General features: G+C 36.5%; 1 protein-coding gene and 1 non-coding gene across 4 annotated transcripts in view; both read right to left on the bottom strand.

The window, feature by feature from the left end:
* Nucleotides 1-2,742: 2,742 nt before the first annotated feature.
* trnal-cag (transfer RNA leucine (anticodon CAG)) lies at nucleotides 2,743-2,825 on the bottom strand. The gene has a single exon. It is a non-coding gene; the product is annotated as a tRNA-Leu (tRNA).
* Nucleotides 2,826-19,036: 16,211 nt separating this feature from the next.
* Nucleotides 19,037-21,197, bottom strand: part of si:dkey-228d14.5 (uncharacterized protein LOC796266 homolog) — a 20,531-nt gene continuing 18,370 nt past the window's right edge. For all 3 annotated transcript variants that reach the window (XM_062058093.1, XM_062058095.1, XM_062058094.1), the window contains exon 8: nucleotides 19,037-19,608. In XM_062058093.1, the coding sequence (XP_061914077.1) occupies nucleotides 19,415-19,608 (194 nt within the window). In that variant the 3' untranslated portion in view covers nucleotides 19,037-19,414. The remainder of the gene's footprint in view (nucleotides 19,609-21,197) is intronic.

The raw sequence follows: 21,197 nt of genomic DNA, 5'->3' as shown, positions 1-21,197 counted from the left end.
TCTTGTTTGGTGTGGGTTCACAGTGTGGCGCATATTTGTAACAGTGTTAAAGTTGTTTATATGGCAACCCTCAGTGTGACCTGTATGGCTGTTGACCAAGTATGCCTTGCATTCACTTGTGTGTGTGAAAAGCCGTAGATATTATGTGACTGGGCCGGCACGCAAAGGCAGTGCCTTCAAGGTCCGTGTACCACTCCGTACAACGGCGTTTTAAGAAGTCATAAATTTTACTTTTTGAAACCGATACCGATAATTTCCGATATTACATTTTAAAGCATTTATCGGCCGATATCGGCAGTCCGATATTATCGGACGTCTCTAATTTAAACCCCTTAATCTGATTGTTTTTCCTTTTTAAAACTCAAATTAGGATAACTAAATGATGCGATTAAAACCAGTTCTCCAACAGAATACAAGCCGAAAAACGTCTGTTTTTAAAGTATGTGTTAAAATGCTAACCGACCTGTCTTAATTGTCTGAATGTTCTCAAAGAAAACACTTAAAATACATGACATGATGTTCACATGAATACAAAACGTATTTTTTTAGTCCAATGATTGTACTAGCGTGAATGATTCCTTCAATGTGCAATTACAATTCCGTATTCTTCGAATTCGTACACATGCGCAGATGCAATGGGTGCACATCTCGACAGATAGCCTGTTGAGGGTGGAGAGAAAACCTATAAACATCTACATTTTGACACAAACATTTTGATTTATCTAATGGAATTATTGCAGTATATAAATGTTTCGTTAGTAATAAGTACAGCAACACTAATATTGGTGGATCACAAAGGATTTCTGCCTCTGTCACTCATTCAAAATATTCACATTAGCAACATCGTTTTCATACTTAAGTGAAGTAAGAATTAAACGTCCATACACGCAGATTTACATGGCATTGAAATGTAAGCCACCAATTAAAAATAGTCCACTGCATAGTTATTTACTGTATATAGACAAATCTGTCCACCACAATAGTGATATTTTTGCTAACCACAAGAAGTGACACATGCGTTATTTAAACACATTAAAACAATACCAACACCAAATAGTAAAAGTTGTAGATATTGTCTACATCAGAACTTGACAACTAGGTCGATCTTATTATCATGCAGCATTTTATTATTACTCGCGTTCCCTAATAGCTAAACCAGTGGTCAGCAACCCTAAATGTTAAGAGCTATATTGGACCAAAAATACAAAAAAATTCGCCTTATATATATATATATATATTTATTTTATATATATATATATATATATATATATATATATATATATATATATATATATATATATATATATATATATATATATATATATATATATACACACACACACACACAGGTATATATGTATATATACATACATATATGTATATATATATGTATATGTATATATATGTATATATATATGTATATGTATATATATGTATATATATATGTATATATATATATATGTATATATATATATATGTATATATATATATGTATATATATATGTGTATATATATGTATATATATATGTATGTATATATATGTGTATATATATGTGTATATACATGTATATATAAGTGTTATAATGAAGGCAACACATGTCAGTGTCTATATTAACTGTATTAGCCTACTATCAGAAGCTGATGCAAATCTTCATTGACCAAAATGTTGTATTTTTATTTTTAATCTACACATTTTTGCAACATTGGAAATCATTAGTAAAAATGGAGGCTTCTCACAGGATGAGATAACTTCTGGAAATTACTGTCTCAGAATGGCCAAAGGTATAGATATGTGTCCAAGTTTAAGGAAACTGCAGGCTGTCTTCTTCTAATGAATTTATTACAATCTTTGCAAGCTGGGTAACGTTTGCTGTGGTCTGGAACAACGTGGCACACAAACAACTATGAGAAATGCAGCTACTACTACATACAGATAATGTGTCATGAGACATGCAAATATAAATTAAATACACAGAGGACATAAGTAAAGGAAATTGAATTAACTCAAATATACCTACAAACAAGGCATAATGATACAATATGTAGCCTATTTAGCATGTTAGCACCGATTAGCTTGCTGTCATGCATTGACCAAATATGCCTGATTAGCACTCCAACAAGTCGTTATCAACAAAGTTCACATTTGTGCATTCACTCACAGCATAAAAGGTTTGGTGGACAAAATGAGACAAAGGAGTGGCATAAAACACGTCTTTCTGTGGCACCGCAGGAGAAAGTTGTACATGTAAACAAGACTACGGTGAGTTCAAGGACCGCTGAAATTAGTAGGACAAAACGACGCTCGCCAAATACTCTCATCAATGAAATATGTTTAATACAAACAGTGGGATTTCTAACAAGAAGGTTTGTGTCATGTTGTTCCTCCGACAGAAACATAGTAAAACAAAACAAAAATTGTTTAAAAAATTTTTTTTTCCATTTTCACACATCTTTGAAAAAGCTCCAGGGAGCGCTAAAGAGCCACGGGTTGCTGACCCCCAAGCTAAACAAATGACCATGAAGCGCCCCCTGGTGTACAGGAGGCACACTGTGTGGCCAACAGTCGCATTATACAGGCCCTCCAGGATTTTGCTGTCTTTTTTGTGATAGAGACTTTTATTAGTAGATTGCACAGTACAGTACATATTCTGTACAATTGACCACTAAATGGTAACACCCGAATACGTTTTTCAACTTGTTTAAGTCGGGGTCCACGTTAATGAAGTCATGGTAAAAAGCTGTTGTCAGAAGTGGGATTCGAACCCACGCCTCCAGGGGAGACTGCGACCTGAACGCAGCGCCTTAGACCGCTCGGCCATCCTGACACCGTTGTGACCAAACATGGTTAAATTCAACGCAATCCTTTCAGTCAATAACTGAATCAACGTTGATATATTGAATATACCTTTTAACCCTAAATTCAAAAAACAGGATTTCAACAAATATTGTGTTGTTTTAATCGTTTTTATACGACACAATTACAATTAGACACTAGATGGCAGTAAAAAGCTCATTGTCAAATTACCAGCCATTTGTCTTCTCGCACTTATCAGAGGTCGGGTCGCGGGGGCAGCAGCCCAAACAGAGAAGCCCAGACTTCCCTCTCCCCTGCCACTTTGTCCAGCTCCTCCCAGGCCAGCTGGGAGACATAGTCCCCTCAATTTGTCCGGTGTCTTCCCCATTGCCTCTTACTGGTAAGGCGTGCCCTAAATTTGACATTTAGGGGGGCTCATGACCAGATGCCTGAACCCCCCTCGATACGGAGGTGCAGTGGCTTTACTCTGAGCTCCTTCGACTGACAGAGCTTCTCACCCTATCTCTAAGGGAGAGCCCCGCCACCCGACGAAGGAAACTAATTTCGGCCGCTTGTACCCGTGATCTTGTTCTTTAGATCATCACCCGAAACTCATGACCATAGGTGAGGATAGGATTGTAGTTCGACCTATAAGTTGAGGGCTTTCCCTTCCGGCTCAGCTCCTTCTTCACCACGACTGATGGATTCAGGAACCGCATCACTGCAGATGTCGCACTGATCCGCCTGTCGATTCACAATCCACTCTTACCTCACTCGTGAACGGTGTTGGGTTAGTTACTGAAAACCAGTAACTAGTTACAGTTACCAGTTACTTTATTTCAAAGGTAACTCGGTTACTTACACCAAAAAGTAATGTGTTACTGTGAAAAGTAACTATTTAGTTACTTCTTTTTTTCAAGGCTCCCATTAATGCCCTTTTAGCCTTCATTTCAGTACTGTTATTGCACTGGAGAATAATACAATCTGTTGATCAACTTGACATGCATTTGCATCACTGAACTCTGCTAAGCAATGTGGTCTACATACAACACACAAACAATGTGGTCTACATACAACACACAAACAATGTGGTCTACATACAACACACAAACAATGTGGTCTACATACAACACACAAACAATGTGGTCTACATACAACACACAAACAATGTGGTCTACATACAACACACAAACAATGTGGTCTACATACAACACACAAACAATGTGGTCTACATACAACACACAAACAATGTGGTCTACATACAACACACAAACAATGTGGTCTACATACAACACACAAACAATGTGGTCTACATACAACACACAAACAATGTGGTCTACATACAACACACAAACAATGTGGTCTACATACAACACACGAACAATGTGGTCTACATACAACACACAAACAATGTGGTCTACATACAACACACAAAGACAAAGATATGTTTCAAAGGGCCAATTTGTTTCAGGCCAGAACAAATTGACAAAACTGTTTTAAATAGCTGCAATATAACATACATAAGTAACAAACAGCATAATAACAACACAGCTGTAAACCAAGGAAGGCACACACTACATACACAAAGCCTATGTATGTATGTATGTATGTATGTATATATACACATATATGTGTGTATATATATGTGTGTGTATATATATATATATGTATATATATATATATATACTGACTTTGACTTTGACTTTGACTTTGATATATATATATACTGTGTATATACATATATATACACATATATACACACATGTATATATATATATATATATATATATATATATATATATATATATATATATATATATATATATATATATATATATACACTACCGTTCAAAAGTTTGGGGTCACATTGAAATGTCCTTATTTTTGAAGGAAAAGCACTGTACTTGTCAATGAAGATAACTTTAAACTAGTCTTAACTTTAAAGAAATACACTCTATACATTGCTAATGTGGTAAATGACTATTCTAGCTGCAAATGTCTGGTTTTTGGTGCAATATCTACATAGGTGTATAGAGGCCCATTTCCAGCAACTATCACTCCAGTGTTCTAATGGTACAATGTGTTTGCTCATTGGCTCAGAAGGCTAATTGATGATTAGAAAACCCTTGTGCAATCATGTTCACACATCTGAAAACAGTTTAGCTCGTTACAGAAGCTACAAAGCTGACCTTCCTTTGAGCAGATTGAGTTTCTGGAGCATCACATTTGTGGGGTCAGTTAAACGCTCAAAATGGCCAGAAAAAGAGAACTTTCATCTGAAACTCGACAGTCTATTCTTGTTCTTAGAAATGAAGGCTATTCCACTAAATTGTTTGGGTGACCCCAAACTTTTGAACGGTAGTGTATATATATATATATATATATATATATATATATATATATATATATATATATATATATATATATATATATATATATATATATATATATATATATATATATATATATGTATATATAATACAATAGAAATATATATATATATATAGCTAGAATTCACTGAAAGTCAAGTATTTATTTTATTTATATATATAACGCCTCCCTGGGTTTAGGGCACGTCCAACCAGTAGGAGGCCACGGGGAAGACCCAGGACACGTTGGGAAGACTATGTCTCCCGGCTGGCCTGGGAACGCCTCGGGATCCCCTGGGAAGAGCTGGACAAAGTAGCTGGGGAGAGGAAAGTCTGGGCCTCCCTGCTTAGGCTGCTGCCCCCGCGACCCGACCTCGGATAAGCGGAAGAAGATGGATGGATATATATATAAGATATACTTGAATTTCAGTTAATTCTAGCTATAAATATACTCCCCCCCCCCCCCCAATAATTGCCTCTATTATCAACAATACATATATGTAATGATAACTTGAAATAGAAAGCAGATAAATGGAGGGGAAGAAAGAGAAGCCAACTATATTAACCTTGTAGATTGTTATAGTAATAAGCTTTGTCAGTGTCCCCTAGGGCAACTACGTTAATACACGTTTGATGAAACGTGATTATATGCATGAGTGTATGTATGCGTATGTACAGTATATGCATGTTTGTACAGTGAATGTATAAAAACAAAAATCTTGCATAACTAATAGGATAAATGACTTAAATTAAAAAAATATCAGGTAAAAGCCAAATGAAAAAGGTGAACTTTCTCCTATGTCATCACCCTCATGGTGGTTAATGTATGACATCTCTACAAGAATAACTCACATTACAAACATTACACGCGTTATCAGCAGTCATAAATGTTTCTGCAAACATTGTCATACTGACTGTAACTATTCCTTGTTCTTTAAACAGCTTGTGACGGCAAAGTCATATACGAGTCACAAGGAGAGTTTTAACAACAACAAAAGATCAGCACATTTACATTATTTAAGCATGTCAGCAGTCTGGAGAAGAGTGAGTTCATGTGTCTGCAGTTTCTTAAAGCATACTAGATGAACTGGATAAAGATCCGCTTTGATCACTTCCTTTGTCTCGGAGGGTGTGAGGAGACAAAACGGTATGTCCTTAGCGTCATGCACGGTCCACCAGAACTTGCATGATTTGAAATTTGATTTCTAATGACGCAGGTACAAACACTATGTGCTCTGTTATCTGGGTTCCAGATAAGTTGTGTGCTCTCACTCAGGCGTAAAGTATGGACTCCCACTGCACAGTCTCGTCTCAGTTGTTACCCTGCATGGGATTCACAAATGACTGAGCAATTTTCTACCTAAGAAAATGTTTTGGTTGACGAGGTAATCCGCCTGTAACATACATTACATTTATATTAAAGGTGCTGTATTGGCAAATACCTGGGGAAAAAAGGAACACCTTGCAAGATTGCTTTTTGTGCCTTCAGTATTAGAGTGAAAAAGCAGCAGGCACAAGACATTAAAACAATGTTGAGAACTTGTTGAATTAGGTCCAAATGTTGAGCAATATTGAAACAACATGCTTTTTGACATTTAATCAATGTTGGGTTCTGGTGTTGATTTGACCGTTGAACTTTGGTCATTTTTAAGAACCAATATTCTACAACACAAATACAAAGTTGAAACAACATGCTTTTTGACATTTAATCAATGTTGGGTTCCTGTGTTGATTTAACCATTGAATTTTAGTCATTCTTCCAAACAATATTTTACAACACAAATACAACGTTGAAACAACATGCTTTTTGACATTTAATCAATGTTGGGTTCTGGCGTTGATTTGACCATTGAATTTTGGTCATTTTTCCAACTAATATTTTACAACACAAATACAACGTTGAAACAACATGCTTTTTGACATTTAATCAATGTTGGGTTCTAGCGTTGATTTGACCGTTGAATTTTGGTCATTTTTCCAACTAATATTTTACAACACAAATACAACGTTGAAACAACATGCTTTTTGACATTTAATCAATGTTGGGTTCTGGCGTTGATTTGACCGTTGAATTTTGGTCATTTTTCCAACTAATATTTTACAACACAAATACAACGTTGAAACAACATGCTTTTTGAATGTTGGTAATTTTTCCAACTAATATTTTACAACACAAATACAACGTTGAAACAACATGCTTTTTGAATGTTGGTAATTTTTCCAACTAATATTTTACAACACAAATACAACGTTGAAACAACATGCTTTTTGACATTTAATCAATGTTGGGTTCTGGCGTTGATTTGACCGTTGAATTTTGGTCATTTTTCCAACCAATATTCTACAACACAAATACAACGTTGAAACAACATGCTTTTTGACATTTAATCAATGTTGGGTTCTGGCGTTGATTTGACCGTTAAATTTTGGTCATTTTTCCAACTAATATTTTACAACACAATGTTGAAACAATATGCTTTTTGGCATTTAATTAATGTTGGCGTTGATTTGTCCACTAAATTTTGGTAATTTTTCCAACCAATATTTTACAACACAAATACAATGTTGAAACAACATACTTTTTGAATGTTGGTAATTTTTCCAACTAATATTTTACAACAAAAATACAACGTTAAACCATGATTTTTGACATTTAATCAATGTTGGTTTCTGGTGTTGATTTGACCATTGAATTTTGGTAATGTTTCCAACCAACATTTTACATCACAAATACAACGTTGAAGCAATATGCTTTTTGACATTTAATCAATTTTGGGTTCTGGCGTTGATTTGACCATTGAATTTTGGTCATTGAATTTTGGTCATTTTTCCAACCAATATTTTACAACACAAATACAACGTTGAAACAACATGCTTTTTGAATGTTGGTAATTTTTCCAACTAATATTTTACAACACAAATACAACGTTGAAACAACAGGCTTTTTGACATTTAATCAATGTTGGGTTCTGGCGTTGATTTGACCGTTGAACTTTGGTCATTTTTCCAACCAATATTCTACAACACAAATACAACGTTGAAACAACATGCTTTTTGACATTTAATCAATGTTGGGTTCTGGCGTTGATTTGATCGTTTAATTTTGGTCATTTTTCCAACTAATATTTTACAACACAAATACAACGTTGAAACAACATGCTTTTTGACATTTAATCAATGTTGGGTTCTAGCGTTGATTTGACCGTTGAACTTTGGTCATTTTTCCAACCAATATTCTACAACACAAATACAACGTTGAAACAAAATGCTTTTTGACATTTAATCAATGTTGGGTTCTGGCGTTGATTTGACCGTTGAATTTTGGTCATTTTTCCAACTAATATTTTACAACACAAATACAACGTTAAACCATGATTTTTGACATTTAATCAATGTTTGCTCCTGGTGTTGATTTGACCATTGAATTTTGGTCATTTTTCTAACTAATATTTTACAACACAAATACAACGTTGAAACAACATGCTTTTGAATGTTGGTCATTTTTCCAACTAATATTTTACAACAAAAATACAACGTTAAACCATGATGTTTGACATTTAATCAATGTTTGCTCTTGGCGTTGATTTGACCATTGAATTTTGATCATTTTTCCAACCAATATTCTACAACACAAATACAACGTTGAAACAACATGCTTTTTGACATTTAATCAATGTTGGGTTCTGGCGTTGATTTGACCGTTGAACTTTGGTCATTTTTCCAACCAATATTCTACAACACAAATACAACGTTGAAACAACATGCTTTTTGACATGTAATCAATGTTGGGTTCCTGTGTTGATTTAACCATTGAATTTTAGTCATTCTTCCAACCAACATTTTACAACACAAATACAACGTTGAAACAACATGCTTTTTGAATGTTGGTCATTTTTCCAACTAATATTTTACAACAAAAATACAACATTAAAACATAATTTTTGACATTTAATCAATGTTTGCTCCTGGCGTTGATTTGACCATTGAACTTTGGTCATTTTTCCAACCAATATTCTACAACACAAATACAACATTGAAACAACATGCTTTTTGACATTTAATCAATGTTGGGTTCTGGCGTTGATTTGATCGTTGAATTTTGGTCATTTTTCCAACTAATATTTTACAACACAATGTTGAAACAATATGCTTTTTGGCATTTAATTAATGTTGGCGTTGATTTGTCCACTAAATTTTGGTCATTTTTCCAACCAATATTTTACAACACAAATACAATGTTGAAACAACATACTTTTTGAATGTTGGTAATTTTTCCAACTAATATTTTACAACAAAAATACAACGTTAAACCATGATTTTTGACATTTAATCAATGTTGGTTTCTGGTGTTGATTTGACCATTGAATTTGGGTAATGTTTCCAACCAACATTTTACATCACAAATACAACGTTGAAGCAATATGCTTTTTGACATTTAATCAATTTTGGGTTCTGGCGTTGATTTGAATTTTGGTCATTGAATTTTGGTCATTTTTCCAACCAATATTTTACAACACAAATACAACGTTGAAACAACATGCTTTTGGAATGTTGGTAATTTTTCCAACTAATATTTTACAACACAAATACAACGTTGAAACAACAGGCTTTTTGACATTTAATCAATGTTGGGTTCTGGCGTTGATTTGACCGTTGAACTTTGGTCATTTTTCCAACCAATATTCTACAACACAAATACAACGTTAAACCATGATTTTTGACATTTAATCAATGTTTGCTCCTGGCGTTGATTTGACCATTGAATTTTAGTAATTTTTCCAACTAATATTTTACAACACAAATACAACGTTGAAACAACATGCTTTTTGACATTTATCAATGTTGGGTTCTGGCGTTCATTTGACCGTTGAATTTTGGTCATTTTTCCAACCAATATTTTACAACACAAATACAACGTTGAAACAACATGCTTTTTGAATGTTGGTAATTTTTCCAACTAATATTTTGCAACAAAAATACAACGTCAAACCATGATTTTTGACATTTAATCAATGTTGGTTTCTGGTGTTGATTTGACCATTGAATTTTGGTAATGTTTCAACCAACATTTTACAACACAAATACAACGTTGAAGCAATATGCTTTTTGACATTTAATACATTTTGGGTTCTGGCGTTGATTTAACCATTGAATTTTGGTCATTTTTCCAACCAATATTTTACAACATAAATACGACGTTGAAACAACATGCTTTTTGAATGTTGGTAATTTTTCCAACTAATATTTTACAACACAAATACAACGTTGAAACAACATGCTTTTTGAATGTTGGTAATTTTTCCAACTAATATTTTACAACACAAATACAACGTTGAAACAACATGCTTTTTGACATTTAATCAATGTTGGGTTCTGGCGTTGATTTGACCGTTGAATTTTGGTCATTTTTCCAACCAATATTTTACAACACAGATACAACGTTGAAACAACATGCTTTTTGGAATTTAATCAATGTTGGGTTCTGGCGTTGATTTAACCATTGAATTTTGGTCATTTTTCCAACCAATATTTTACAACACAAATACAACGTTGAAACAACATGCTTTTTGAATGTTGGTAATTTTTCCAACTAATATTTTACAACACAAATACAAGGTTGAAACAACATGCTTTTTGATATTTAATCAATGTTGGCGTTGATTTGACCATAGAAATTTGGTCATTTCCCGACCAATATTCTACAACACAAATTTACCGTTGAAACAACATGCTTTTTAACAACGTTTAATCAATGTTGGGTTCTGGCGTTAAATTTGACCGTTGAATTTTGTTCATTTTTCCAACCAATATTTTATAACACAAATACAACCCGCAGCACCTGCAGTGAGGGAATTCGTCCAGAAGACGGCGCCATAGCACAAACAACACCTTTTCAGTTTCTTTATCATGTTGAAAACTATTTGTTGAACACAAAACATTATCGCTGATAGCGAAGAAAAATCCATAAATTAGCCACACCGTTCTAGAAGCCACAGGGTTCAAAGCGTAGCAACAAGCAGTAGCTTATAGTCCGGAAAAATACAGTACGTGATGGGTCTGTTTTTAAGGGACGGTTGGCAACCCTAGCTGTAGGTCACCGGCTTAAGATTACACTTTTGAAACTCAAAAATATAACACTTCTGTTCGAATCCTGAAAGTTAAGGCGTCTGATTATTACAATAAATTATCACATCCGGAAAGTATTCATAGTGCTTCACTTTTTCCACATTTTGTTATTTTGCAGCCAGGGCCGGCCCGTGGCATAGGCCGTATAGGCAAATGCTAAGGGCGCCGTCCATCAGGGGGCGCCACGCCAGTGCCACAAATGTTGGAGAAAAAAAAAAAAAAGTTGGTACTGGGAGTACAGTAATTACCTAACGTTACATTATTATTTTCCATAACAATTTAGCCCCCTCCACAATATAAACCTGACGTTAAAACAGAACTAGCTATTTATTGATTAGCAATTGCCGAATCATGTAACATTAGCTTAATGCTAAAAAGCCAGGTTACTATCACATTCTGTAACAGACATATAATTTCATGTAGGCTAACGTTACCTGCCTGCTACCTCTGTCTTTTTCACGTTTCTTCCCCTCTTCTTTTCTCTTTTTTCTTCCCTGGGCACCTGACAGTTTTGGCCGTTTTGACATCTTGTGTTGATTTTTTGATGTGGTGACGTCCAAAAAGAGTCATGATACGGGAAGGGAGGGGGCGCACCGTGCCCTGGGAGGGGCATCGTAATGTTGTAACAAATAATATTTCTATTAATTAGGCTTTACTTTGCATTTTAATTAACGTGTGATTATTTTATGTATTAAGAAATAATAGTACCAACTTTTCTTTTTTTTTTTTTTTTTTTCCTCCAACATTTGTGGCACTGGCGTGGCGCCCCCTGATGGACGGCGCCCTTAGCATTTGCCTATACGGCCTATGCCACGGGCCAGCCCTGCAAAACTAGACGTTGAGTAATCGCTCGACATACAAGGCAAACAATAACTGATAGTCTGCTTTGCCAGTCCAAATGCATTCGCTGTTTACCGTAGTCTTCCCTCGTCCACGGGAGCCCGCATTCTCGTTGTCTCCTCTTCGACAAATGGACAACGTTTTTCGCTAAGTAGAATCACAGCTGACATGGACATTCGAAAGTTCTCTTGCCGTTCTTCTGGCACATCACACTCGTTGACAAACATATCCCACCAGGCTGCCGTTCTTCCAGGTCTTATCCAAAACCGTCGCTCAATGTTGCAGTCTGAGATGTGTTGTACCCGAAATAGCTGCAATCGTGCATTTCCTTCTCTGTGCCCCACGGCACATTCTAATAATACGATGAAAAAAAAATTAAAAACATAAAAAGTGGTATAAAAGAGCAAACAGGTGAAAATGTAACAAGAAAATGTTGCATTATTTACTCTAATAACACAAAGCTGCCATGCAGGCTGTTTCTTTCTTTAAAAAATAATAATGAATCAAAATTAATGTCATTATGAATTATTGACCAATTCAAGGCTCCATTTACTTCACATTAAATATTCCACTTTGAGATATTTTTTGGGGGGGGGGAAATGTTGCATATTTTTTGGTTGCCATTTAAAAAACAAAGTTTTTTAAAGAAGGGCCTAAAACGAACAAACAAAAAACGTAAACAACAATAAAACTTAAAATTGACGGATAGATCTGAAGTTGCTCTTGGGACTATTGTGGTAAAAGTTAAAAAAAAATGTTGGATTTTTTTTTTTAAACTTTACTGAGCAGTACCCTTTTGGATCCCCAATAATTTTAGTGGGACTTTTTTTTTTTTTAAGTGTCATTGCTCAAAAAAACAATGAATTAAAATCAATGTTGTTATGAGTTATTGACCTTTTTAAGACTCCGATTAGTATATAATCTCAAATATTCCACTTAAAAATTTTATTGGGGGAAAATATTGCATATTTTGTGTTTTTGTCCATAAAAAAAACACAGTTTTTACAACTTAAATCTTTAAAAGCGCTATATTGACAGATAGACCTAATGTTGATCTAGAGATTTAAACCATGAATAATAATAATAATACTAATAATATTAAATAATGACACATTTTTAATATTTTTTTTGACCAAAACCCTTTGGATTAAGCCTGAGTGGAGGCCTAATTGTATCTTTTTTATACATATATTGTATTGGTTTTCAAAATAAAAAAATATCAAAATGGCCCCCGCTTGTTTTGATTTTTCAGTGTGCGGCCCTCAGTGGAAAAAGTTTGGACACCCTTGGCTTAAGGTATTCATGTGTGATTTCCACACGGGCATGTCTGGATGACTCGCCTTCACATTTCCAGTGTTTAGCTCCGAGTTACGAAACCGCTTGTTATGAAGCTGGCTGTGGCGCTTTCTTTCTGACGTCACTTCCTGTGTGGGGCGCGGTCTCTCTGGCGTCACTTCCTCTCCGAACTCAGTTTGTAGACGATCAATGAGTCCACACAAAGCTAAGAGCCGGAGATTCAAGAAATACACGGCGCACTTACCCGTGTAAAAAATGTATCCAAGGAGGGGAACTTGAAATGATGGGTTAGTGTGGCTGAAACGGGGCTTAGGCTAATTAATTATTCGTTTAAGGAGTTATCCGGCTTAATGTAGAGAGGGCCTAAGTGAAGGCCTCACATTTGTTTGAACTCTTTGCCACTGGAGTTGAAGGCCTACTGAAAGCCACTACTACCGACCACACAGTCTGATAGTTTATATATCAATGATGAAATCTTAACATTGCAACACATGCCAATACGGCCGGGTTAACTTATAAAGTGCAATTTTAAATTTCCTGTGAAACTTCCAGTTGAAAACGTCTATGTATGATGACGTTTGCACGTGACGTCACTAGTTAAACGGAAGTATTCGGACACCATTGAATCCAATACAAAAAGCTCTGTTTTCATCGCGAAATTCCACAGTATTCTGGACATCTGTGTTGGTGAATCTTTTGCAATTTGTTTAATGAACAATGAAGACTGCAAAGAAGAAAGCTGTAGGTGGGATTGGTGTATTAGCGGCTGGCTGCAGCAACACAACCAGGAGGACTTTGACTTGGATAGCAGACGCGCTAGCCGACGCTAGCCGCCGACCGCACGGATGATCGGGTGAAGTCCTTCATCGCACCGTCGATCGCTGGAACGCAGGTGAGCACGGGTGTTGATGAGCAGATGAGGGCTGGCTGGCGTAGGTGGAGCGCTAATGTTTTTATCATAGCTCTGTGAGGTTCCGTTGCTAAGTTAGCTTCAATGGCGTCGTTAGCAACAGCATTGTTAAGCTTCGCCAAGCTAGAAAGCATTAACCGTGTAGTTACATGTCCATGGTTTAATAGTATTGTTGATTTTCTGTCTATCCTTCCAGTCAGGGGTTTATTTCTTTTGTTTATATCTGCATTTGAGCCCGATGCTATCACGTTACCTCCGTAGCTAAAGTGTTTTGCCGATGTATTGTCGTGGAGATAAAAGTCACTGTGAATGTCCATTTCGCGTTCTCGACTCTCATTTTCAAGAGGATATAGTATCCGAGGTGGTTTAAAATACAAATCCGTGATCCACAATAGAAAAAGGAGAAAGTGTGGAATCCAATGAACCCTTGTACCTAAGTTACGGTCAGAGCGAAAAAAGATATGTCCTGCACTGCACTCTAGTCCTTCACTCTCACGTTCCTCATCCACGAATCTTTCATCCTGGCTCAAATTAATGGGGTAATCATCGCTTTCTCGGTCCGAATCTCTCTCGCTGCTGGTGTAAACAATGGGGAAATGTGAGCAGCCCTTCCTCCTGTGACGTCACGCTACTTCCGGTACAGGCAAGGCTTTTTTTTAATCAGCGACCAAAAGTTGCGAACTTTATCGTCGATGTTCTTTACTAAATCCTTTCAGCAAAAATATGGCAATATCGTGAAATGATCAAGTATGACACATAGAATAGATCTGCTATCCCCGTTTAAATAAAAAAAAATAATTTCAGTAGGCCTTTAAAGTCACAGTCGAACATTAAACTTTTCTCCACAAAACTGAAAAAGTGGCTTAAGGAAAATCAGAAGAAAAGAAAAAAAAAAAGAAATAAATGTAAACGTTTGATAATAAAAAAAAGATATATAATAATAAGAAAACCGTCATAAAACCCAGGATTATGACCAGAGCATTAAACATTGATTATTCAGCGTGTTCCTTCTGTGCTTTGCCTCCTAACTGCAATTTTGCTGTGCTGTGGCACATATATGAGAACACCAAGAACATTTTCCATAATTATTGGAACATTTGGAAAACATTGACCTGCATAAATTTATACGTCGTTATGCATTTGTCTGCACAGACACATTTTTATGAGATGATGTATGGGACATCATGACTGCATTTCCATTGTAATAATCATTACAATAACAATATTCCAATAAACCTACTTGATGGCACATATAAAAAATACATAAATTAATCATTTAAAAATAAAAAATAAAAGAAGAAGTGTGAGCACTAGAACTGGGTGTAGTATGCACAAATGGGGGGCCGATTATTTTTAATGTATATTTTTATTTTGTACTTGTCTTAATCTTTGTATGTGTTTTTTTTTTCCTTAACTTTTTTTTAAAAGCCGAACCAGGGACGAAGGTTGCAAATTAACAGGCTTCAGAGATAATAAACAGACAGCTTGCTGAAATGCCAACATGGCTTCAAAGTAACTGTTTAACCCTAAATCATAACAAAACAGTCTCAATGTGTTTCTCTATGAAGAAACAATCATTAAATTAAATCCAGGTCAATTTGAATATTTGGGTGTTATTTTGGACCCTAAGCTAAAATTTGATGGCCATATTATAAAAATGACTAAGACCATAAAAAAATATATAAATTGTTTCAGGCTTATTAGACCTTATTAGACTTAGAACTGGGTGTAATACGGACAAATGGAGCCAATTATTTTTAAAGTATTTTTATTTTGTACTTGTCTTAATCCTTTTGTATGTGTTTTTCACTTTTCTTAACTTTTTTTTTTTTTTTACGAGGGACGAGGTTTGAAAATTAGCCTGTGGCTAGAAGTCTTTTGTACTTTGACATCGGTTACCTATGGGTAACAATGTTTAAATGTACTGTCCCTGTCAAAGGAATAAAAAAAAGTAATGGGGACGCAAAAAAAAAATCTTGTTTAGGACCACAAGAAGTGACAGGGCAGTAAGGGGCTAGGACGGGGGTCAGCAACCCGCGGCTCTCGAGCCGCATGTGGCTCTTTAGTGCCGCCCTAGTGGCTCCCTGGAGCATTTTTAAAAAAGGATTGAAAATGGAAAAAGATGGGGGGAAAAATATATTTCTTGTTTTCCCAATTGTTACAAAGCCCACTGTTTATATGATTGTGTGTATGCTTCACTGAGGAGAGGACTTGGTGAGCATCGTTTTGTCCTACTAATTTCGGCGGTTCTTGAACCCACCATAGTGTGGACTGTGACGCGACAGTTTGTTTACATGTAAAATCTTCCACTCCTTCTTTGTCTCATGTTGTCCACCAAACGTTTTATGCTGTGCGTGAATGCACAAAGGTGAGCTTTGTTGATGTTATTGACTCGTTGTAGTGCTAATCAGGCATATTTGGTCAGTGCTTTTTTTTTTTGATTGATTGATTGAAACTTTTATTAGTAGATTTCAGTACATATTCCATACAATTGACCACTAAATGGTAACACCCGAATACGTTTTTCAACTTGTTTAAGTCGGGGTCCACATAAATCAATTCATGGCATGACTGCAAGCTAATCAATGCTAACATGCTATTTAGGCTAGCTGTATGTACATATTGCATCATTTTGCCTCATTTGTAGGTATATTTGACCTAATTTAATATCCTTTACTTTTATCCTCTTTGTATATAATTTAGTGTTACATGTCTCATGACACATTATCTGTATGTAATATTGGCTGCATGTCAGATAGTTGTTTGTGTGCCATGTTGTTCCAGACCACAGCAAACGTTACCTAGCTCGCAAAGATTGTAATAAATCCATTAGAAGAAGACAGCCTGCCGTTTCCTTTAACTTGAACACACACATATATACCTTTGGCTATTAAAAGCCAGTAATTTCCAGTAGTCATATCTCCTTCTGAGTAGCCTCTGATTTACTAATGGTTTCTAATGTTGTAAAAATGTGTAGAATAAATATTAAATTTCAACATTTCTGTCAACGAAGATTTGCTTCAGCCTGCGACGGATAGTCATTTTGATAGTAGGCTATTATAGCTAATATGTGTTGCCTCCATTATAAGACTTATATACGGCTTTTAATTTTTTGCGGCTCCAGACAGATTTGTTTTTTGTATTTTTTGGTCCAATATGGCCCTTTCAACGTTTTGGGTTGCCGACCCCTGGGCTAGGATTACGTTTGTGGTCAAATTTAATTCAAAAAGCTGACATCTTACATGGCGCTTCTTCACGCAAAATGGGGACTGTGGAGAATGCATATATTTTTAAGAGTTTGTTTTTTTTAGTCCATAGTCATGTTTAAAGCAGCTAATATTTTCCCATGTGAACACTGTGGGTCTTTATCTTATGTCCGCTAGTAAACTCTGTGTTTTATCTTGAAGGCGCTGGAATGTGCATTGGGAGTATAATGTACTCCCTTTTTTTACCTTATCAGTTTAGAACATTAAGGCTGTATTTCTTTCTGGGCGAGAGGGGGCTGTTTTCAGACTAAATAAACTGACTCTTCCCGTTTGATTTTCAGACCGCTTCTTGATATTGCTATTATAGCATTGTGAGGACTGGTTTTCCTAAAGCTTTAGTAAAACTTGATAATAATGCTATTCTGTCTCGGTGGTCCTTCTTACTCAACATATATGTCATCCGAAAGAACTTGGGATTGACCACTGCCTTTTATTCCCTGAGAGGAAGACTGGTCCGATGCAACAATTTGGGGGCTTCGTCCGGGATGATACGTTGAGGATTGAACGTCTCTTGCACTCTTCTGGACAGACTCACTTGGCGCCAAAACATAAGTCAAAGTAAGCAGAGCCTTTTGTAAAAATCTGCATTGGGATTGACCAGTGTCTTTTATTCCCTGAGAGGAAGACTGGTGTGACGCAACAATTTGGGGGCTTCGTCCGGGATGATACGTTGAGGATTGAACGTCTCTTGCACTCTTCTGGACAGACTCACCTGGCGCCAAAACATAAGTCAAAGTAAGCAGAGCCTTTCGTAAAATCTGCATTTGGATTGACCAGTGTCTTTTATTCCCTGAGAGGAAGACTGGTGCGACGCAACAATTTGGGGGCTTCGTCCGGGATGATACGTTGAGGATTGAACGTCTCTTGCACTCTTCTGGACAGACTCACTTGGCGCCAAAACATAAGTCAAAGTAAGCAGAGCCTTTTGTAAAATCTGCATTGGGATTGACCAGTGTCTTTTATTCCCTGAGAGGAAGACTGGTGCGACGCAACAATTTGGGGGCTTCGTCCGGGATGATACGTTGAGGATTGAACGTCTCTTGCACTCTTCTGGACAGAATCACTTGGCGCCAAAACATAAGTCAAAGTAAGCAGAGCCTTTTGTAAAAATCTGTATTGGGATTGACCAGTGTCTTTTATTCCCTGAGAGGAAGACTGGTCCGACGCAACAGGACCCACGTGTATAGGGAAGGGCGGCTGGGAGCCGGTAGTTTCAGTTAGACTAGGTTGAATACCGTTAAAGCCACCGCCCTTGGCAACCGTTTGTAATGTGGTGACAATTCACTTGTGGAAGTGACGACACCCTCAATACTCTCAGTAAATAGCTCTACAAGCCGTCATGCATTAACAATCCAGTCACACAGGTTTTTAATGACGAGAGGGATTTGACAGGAAGACGTGTGTATTTTGACACATTCCACGCTGCTGAGTGAGACAGATTGAAACATGTTTATTAGGACGTCAACATAATGGATCACACATATAATACTACAAGAGAGTTAAATAAACTTGAATGTTACCATTGAGCTGATTGTAGTGAAAAAGAAAAAAAAAAGTATAACAGTCGCATACATTAATAAACGTCGTCGTGAATCAAACGTGAGCTTCGTTCTCTCCTAAGGCAGAATAGTGGAAGTGCGATTGTGCCTAACGTGGTCGTTCAGTAGAGTTGTTCTGTTGGCGGAGTTTGTACACAGTACAAGATGAACATAAAGAGACCTCCAGGGACTACATTATGTTCATGAAGCTAATAGATGCCAGTAAAGGTTCAGTCAAACATACTATATCATAACGACTATGTATCAGCCTGGTATCAGGACATGGTCAACACGAAGGGTCTGTCCTCGTCTCGCTGGCTGTACAGATTTGAGATCATGTAGGAGGAGAAGAAGCAGAACTCCACGGCGTAGCTGAGCTCAAACAGCTCCAGGTTGACGCTGAGGATCCACTCGGAGACTGCAGACATGTGGACGTAGTGGTACTCGTGGTGGGCGAAGAAAAACGTGTCTGAGGGGATTCGGGTTAAGGACGCATGGGATGTTTCTTCCTGATGATCATAAGAAGGCATGGGAATCCTGAGATAGCATTTAATACAAAGTCATTACTGAACACCGGCCATTTTTTGTGAATAAGTATGTGGTCACACTCGCCGAGGGTGATGTTTGAAACCGGTTCTCCTGATTGTTCGATAAGAAAAGAACCGATTCCATGGATTCAAATCCCTTTTTGAGGAACGGTTCCCGTTATCGAAGCCACTATAGTAAAGAAAGAGATTTGGTTCTTTATTCGAATCCCTGGGAACGAATCCCGTGTCACAGGAAATGTCCTGTGGCACGTCACAGAAAATGACGTAGCTCAGTCATTCGGCGGCAGATACAGAAGCAGCAACAACAATGGACCGGAAAAAACGCCTCAAGGCATGGCTTCACTTTACTAAGAAATTCGACGAGGAAACGGCTATCTGCAATTATTGCCAGGCTTCGCTTTCCTGTATGGGGAGCAGTACAACAAACATGTTGAAACATGCTCAGGCCGTACATAACCTGAAGGTTAGAGAAAGGTGTGGTGGAGAAGCAGCGACAGAGATGACGAAGCACGCCCCTCTTCCCCTGCTTCAACCTGCAGTCCCAGTGATAATGCCGGGTTATTTGTATTTATTTATTTACTTTTATTTATTTTATTTTTATTTTATTTTTTTTGTCATAAAGAAATACAATCATGTGTGCTTAGGGAATGTATCCCTGCAGACTGTATTGATCTATATTGATATATAATGTATATATTGTGTTTTTTATGTTGATTTAATTAAAAAAACAAAAACAAAAACAAAAACAAAAACAAAAACAAAAACAAAAACAAAAACAAAAACAAAAACAAAAACAAAATTTTTTACCAATCGGTCCACGGACCGATTGGTAAAAAATAAATAAAACAAACAAATAAAAATGTTGTTTTTGTTTTTTGTTTTTGTGGTTGGGGGACCACTGCTCTAAGACATGGCTAGCCAGCTAGCGGCTAAAGTCCATCCGAAGTCTGCAGTGAATAGGAATGACGTCACGGCCGAGTTATGAGCGTTACAGTTGCGAAGTCGGAAGATACGATTTTTCAGAACGTCGCAACAAATGCTGCAATGTTTTGAGGCTTAGATTTTTCAATAACATTGAATCAACTTGAGATTTTATGGGTGTGCAATTATCAATGTTTTAATTGTAAAGCACATGATTCCAACAATAATTACCAAACAAATACTGTATTGCTTGGGTCCTATTTTTAGGAACACTAATACAAAACCTCACAATAATGTCTGATTGAATGCTAAAAACGTTATGCCTTAAAAAAACGGAATGAATTTAAAACATTTTTTCCTGAATGAGACACCCAGAATGTACATTAAATTAAAGAATGTGGGATTTATAATATTAACTATGAACGATAAAACAGTGAATATTGACAACATAGGAACGTCACACCCCCTCTCCATCCACATATTTTTTACAATCAAGCGAAACGCTACAAAGGCGCATCAAACAAAGTGAAATATGAACGCGAAAGGTAAAAAAAATACCTACGATCTGATACATCTGATACAGTGGTTC

This window comes from Entelurus aequoreus, linkage group LG09, assembly GCF_033978785.1.
Source record: "Entelurus aequoreus isolate RoL-2023_Sb linkage group LG09, RoL_Eaeq_v1.1, whole genome shotgun sequence".
Lineage (NCBI taxonomy): Eukaryota > Metazoa > Chordata > Actinopteri > Syngnathiformes > Syngnathidae > Entelurus > Entelurus aequoreus.
Note: the sequence above shows the minus strand (reverse complement) of the source record. Positions and strands in the feature narration are given on the sequence as shown.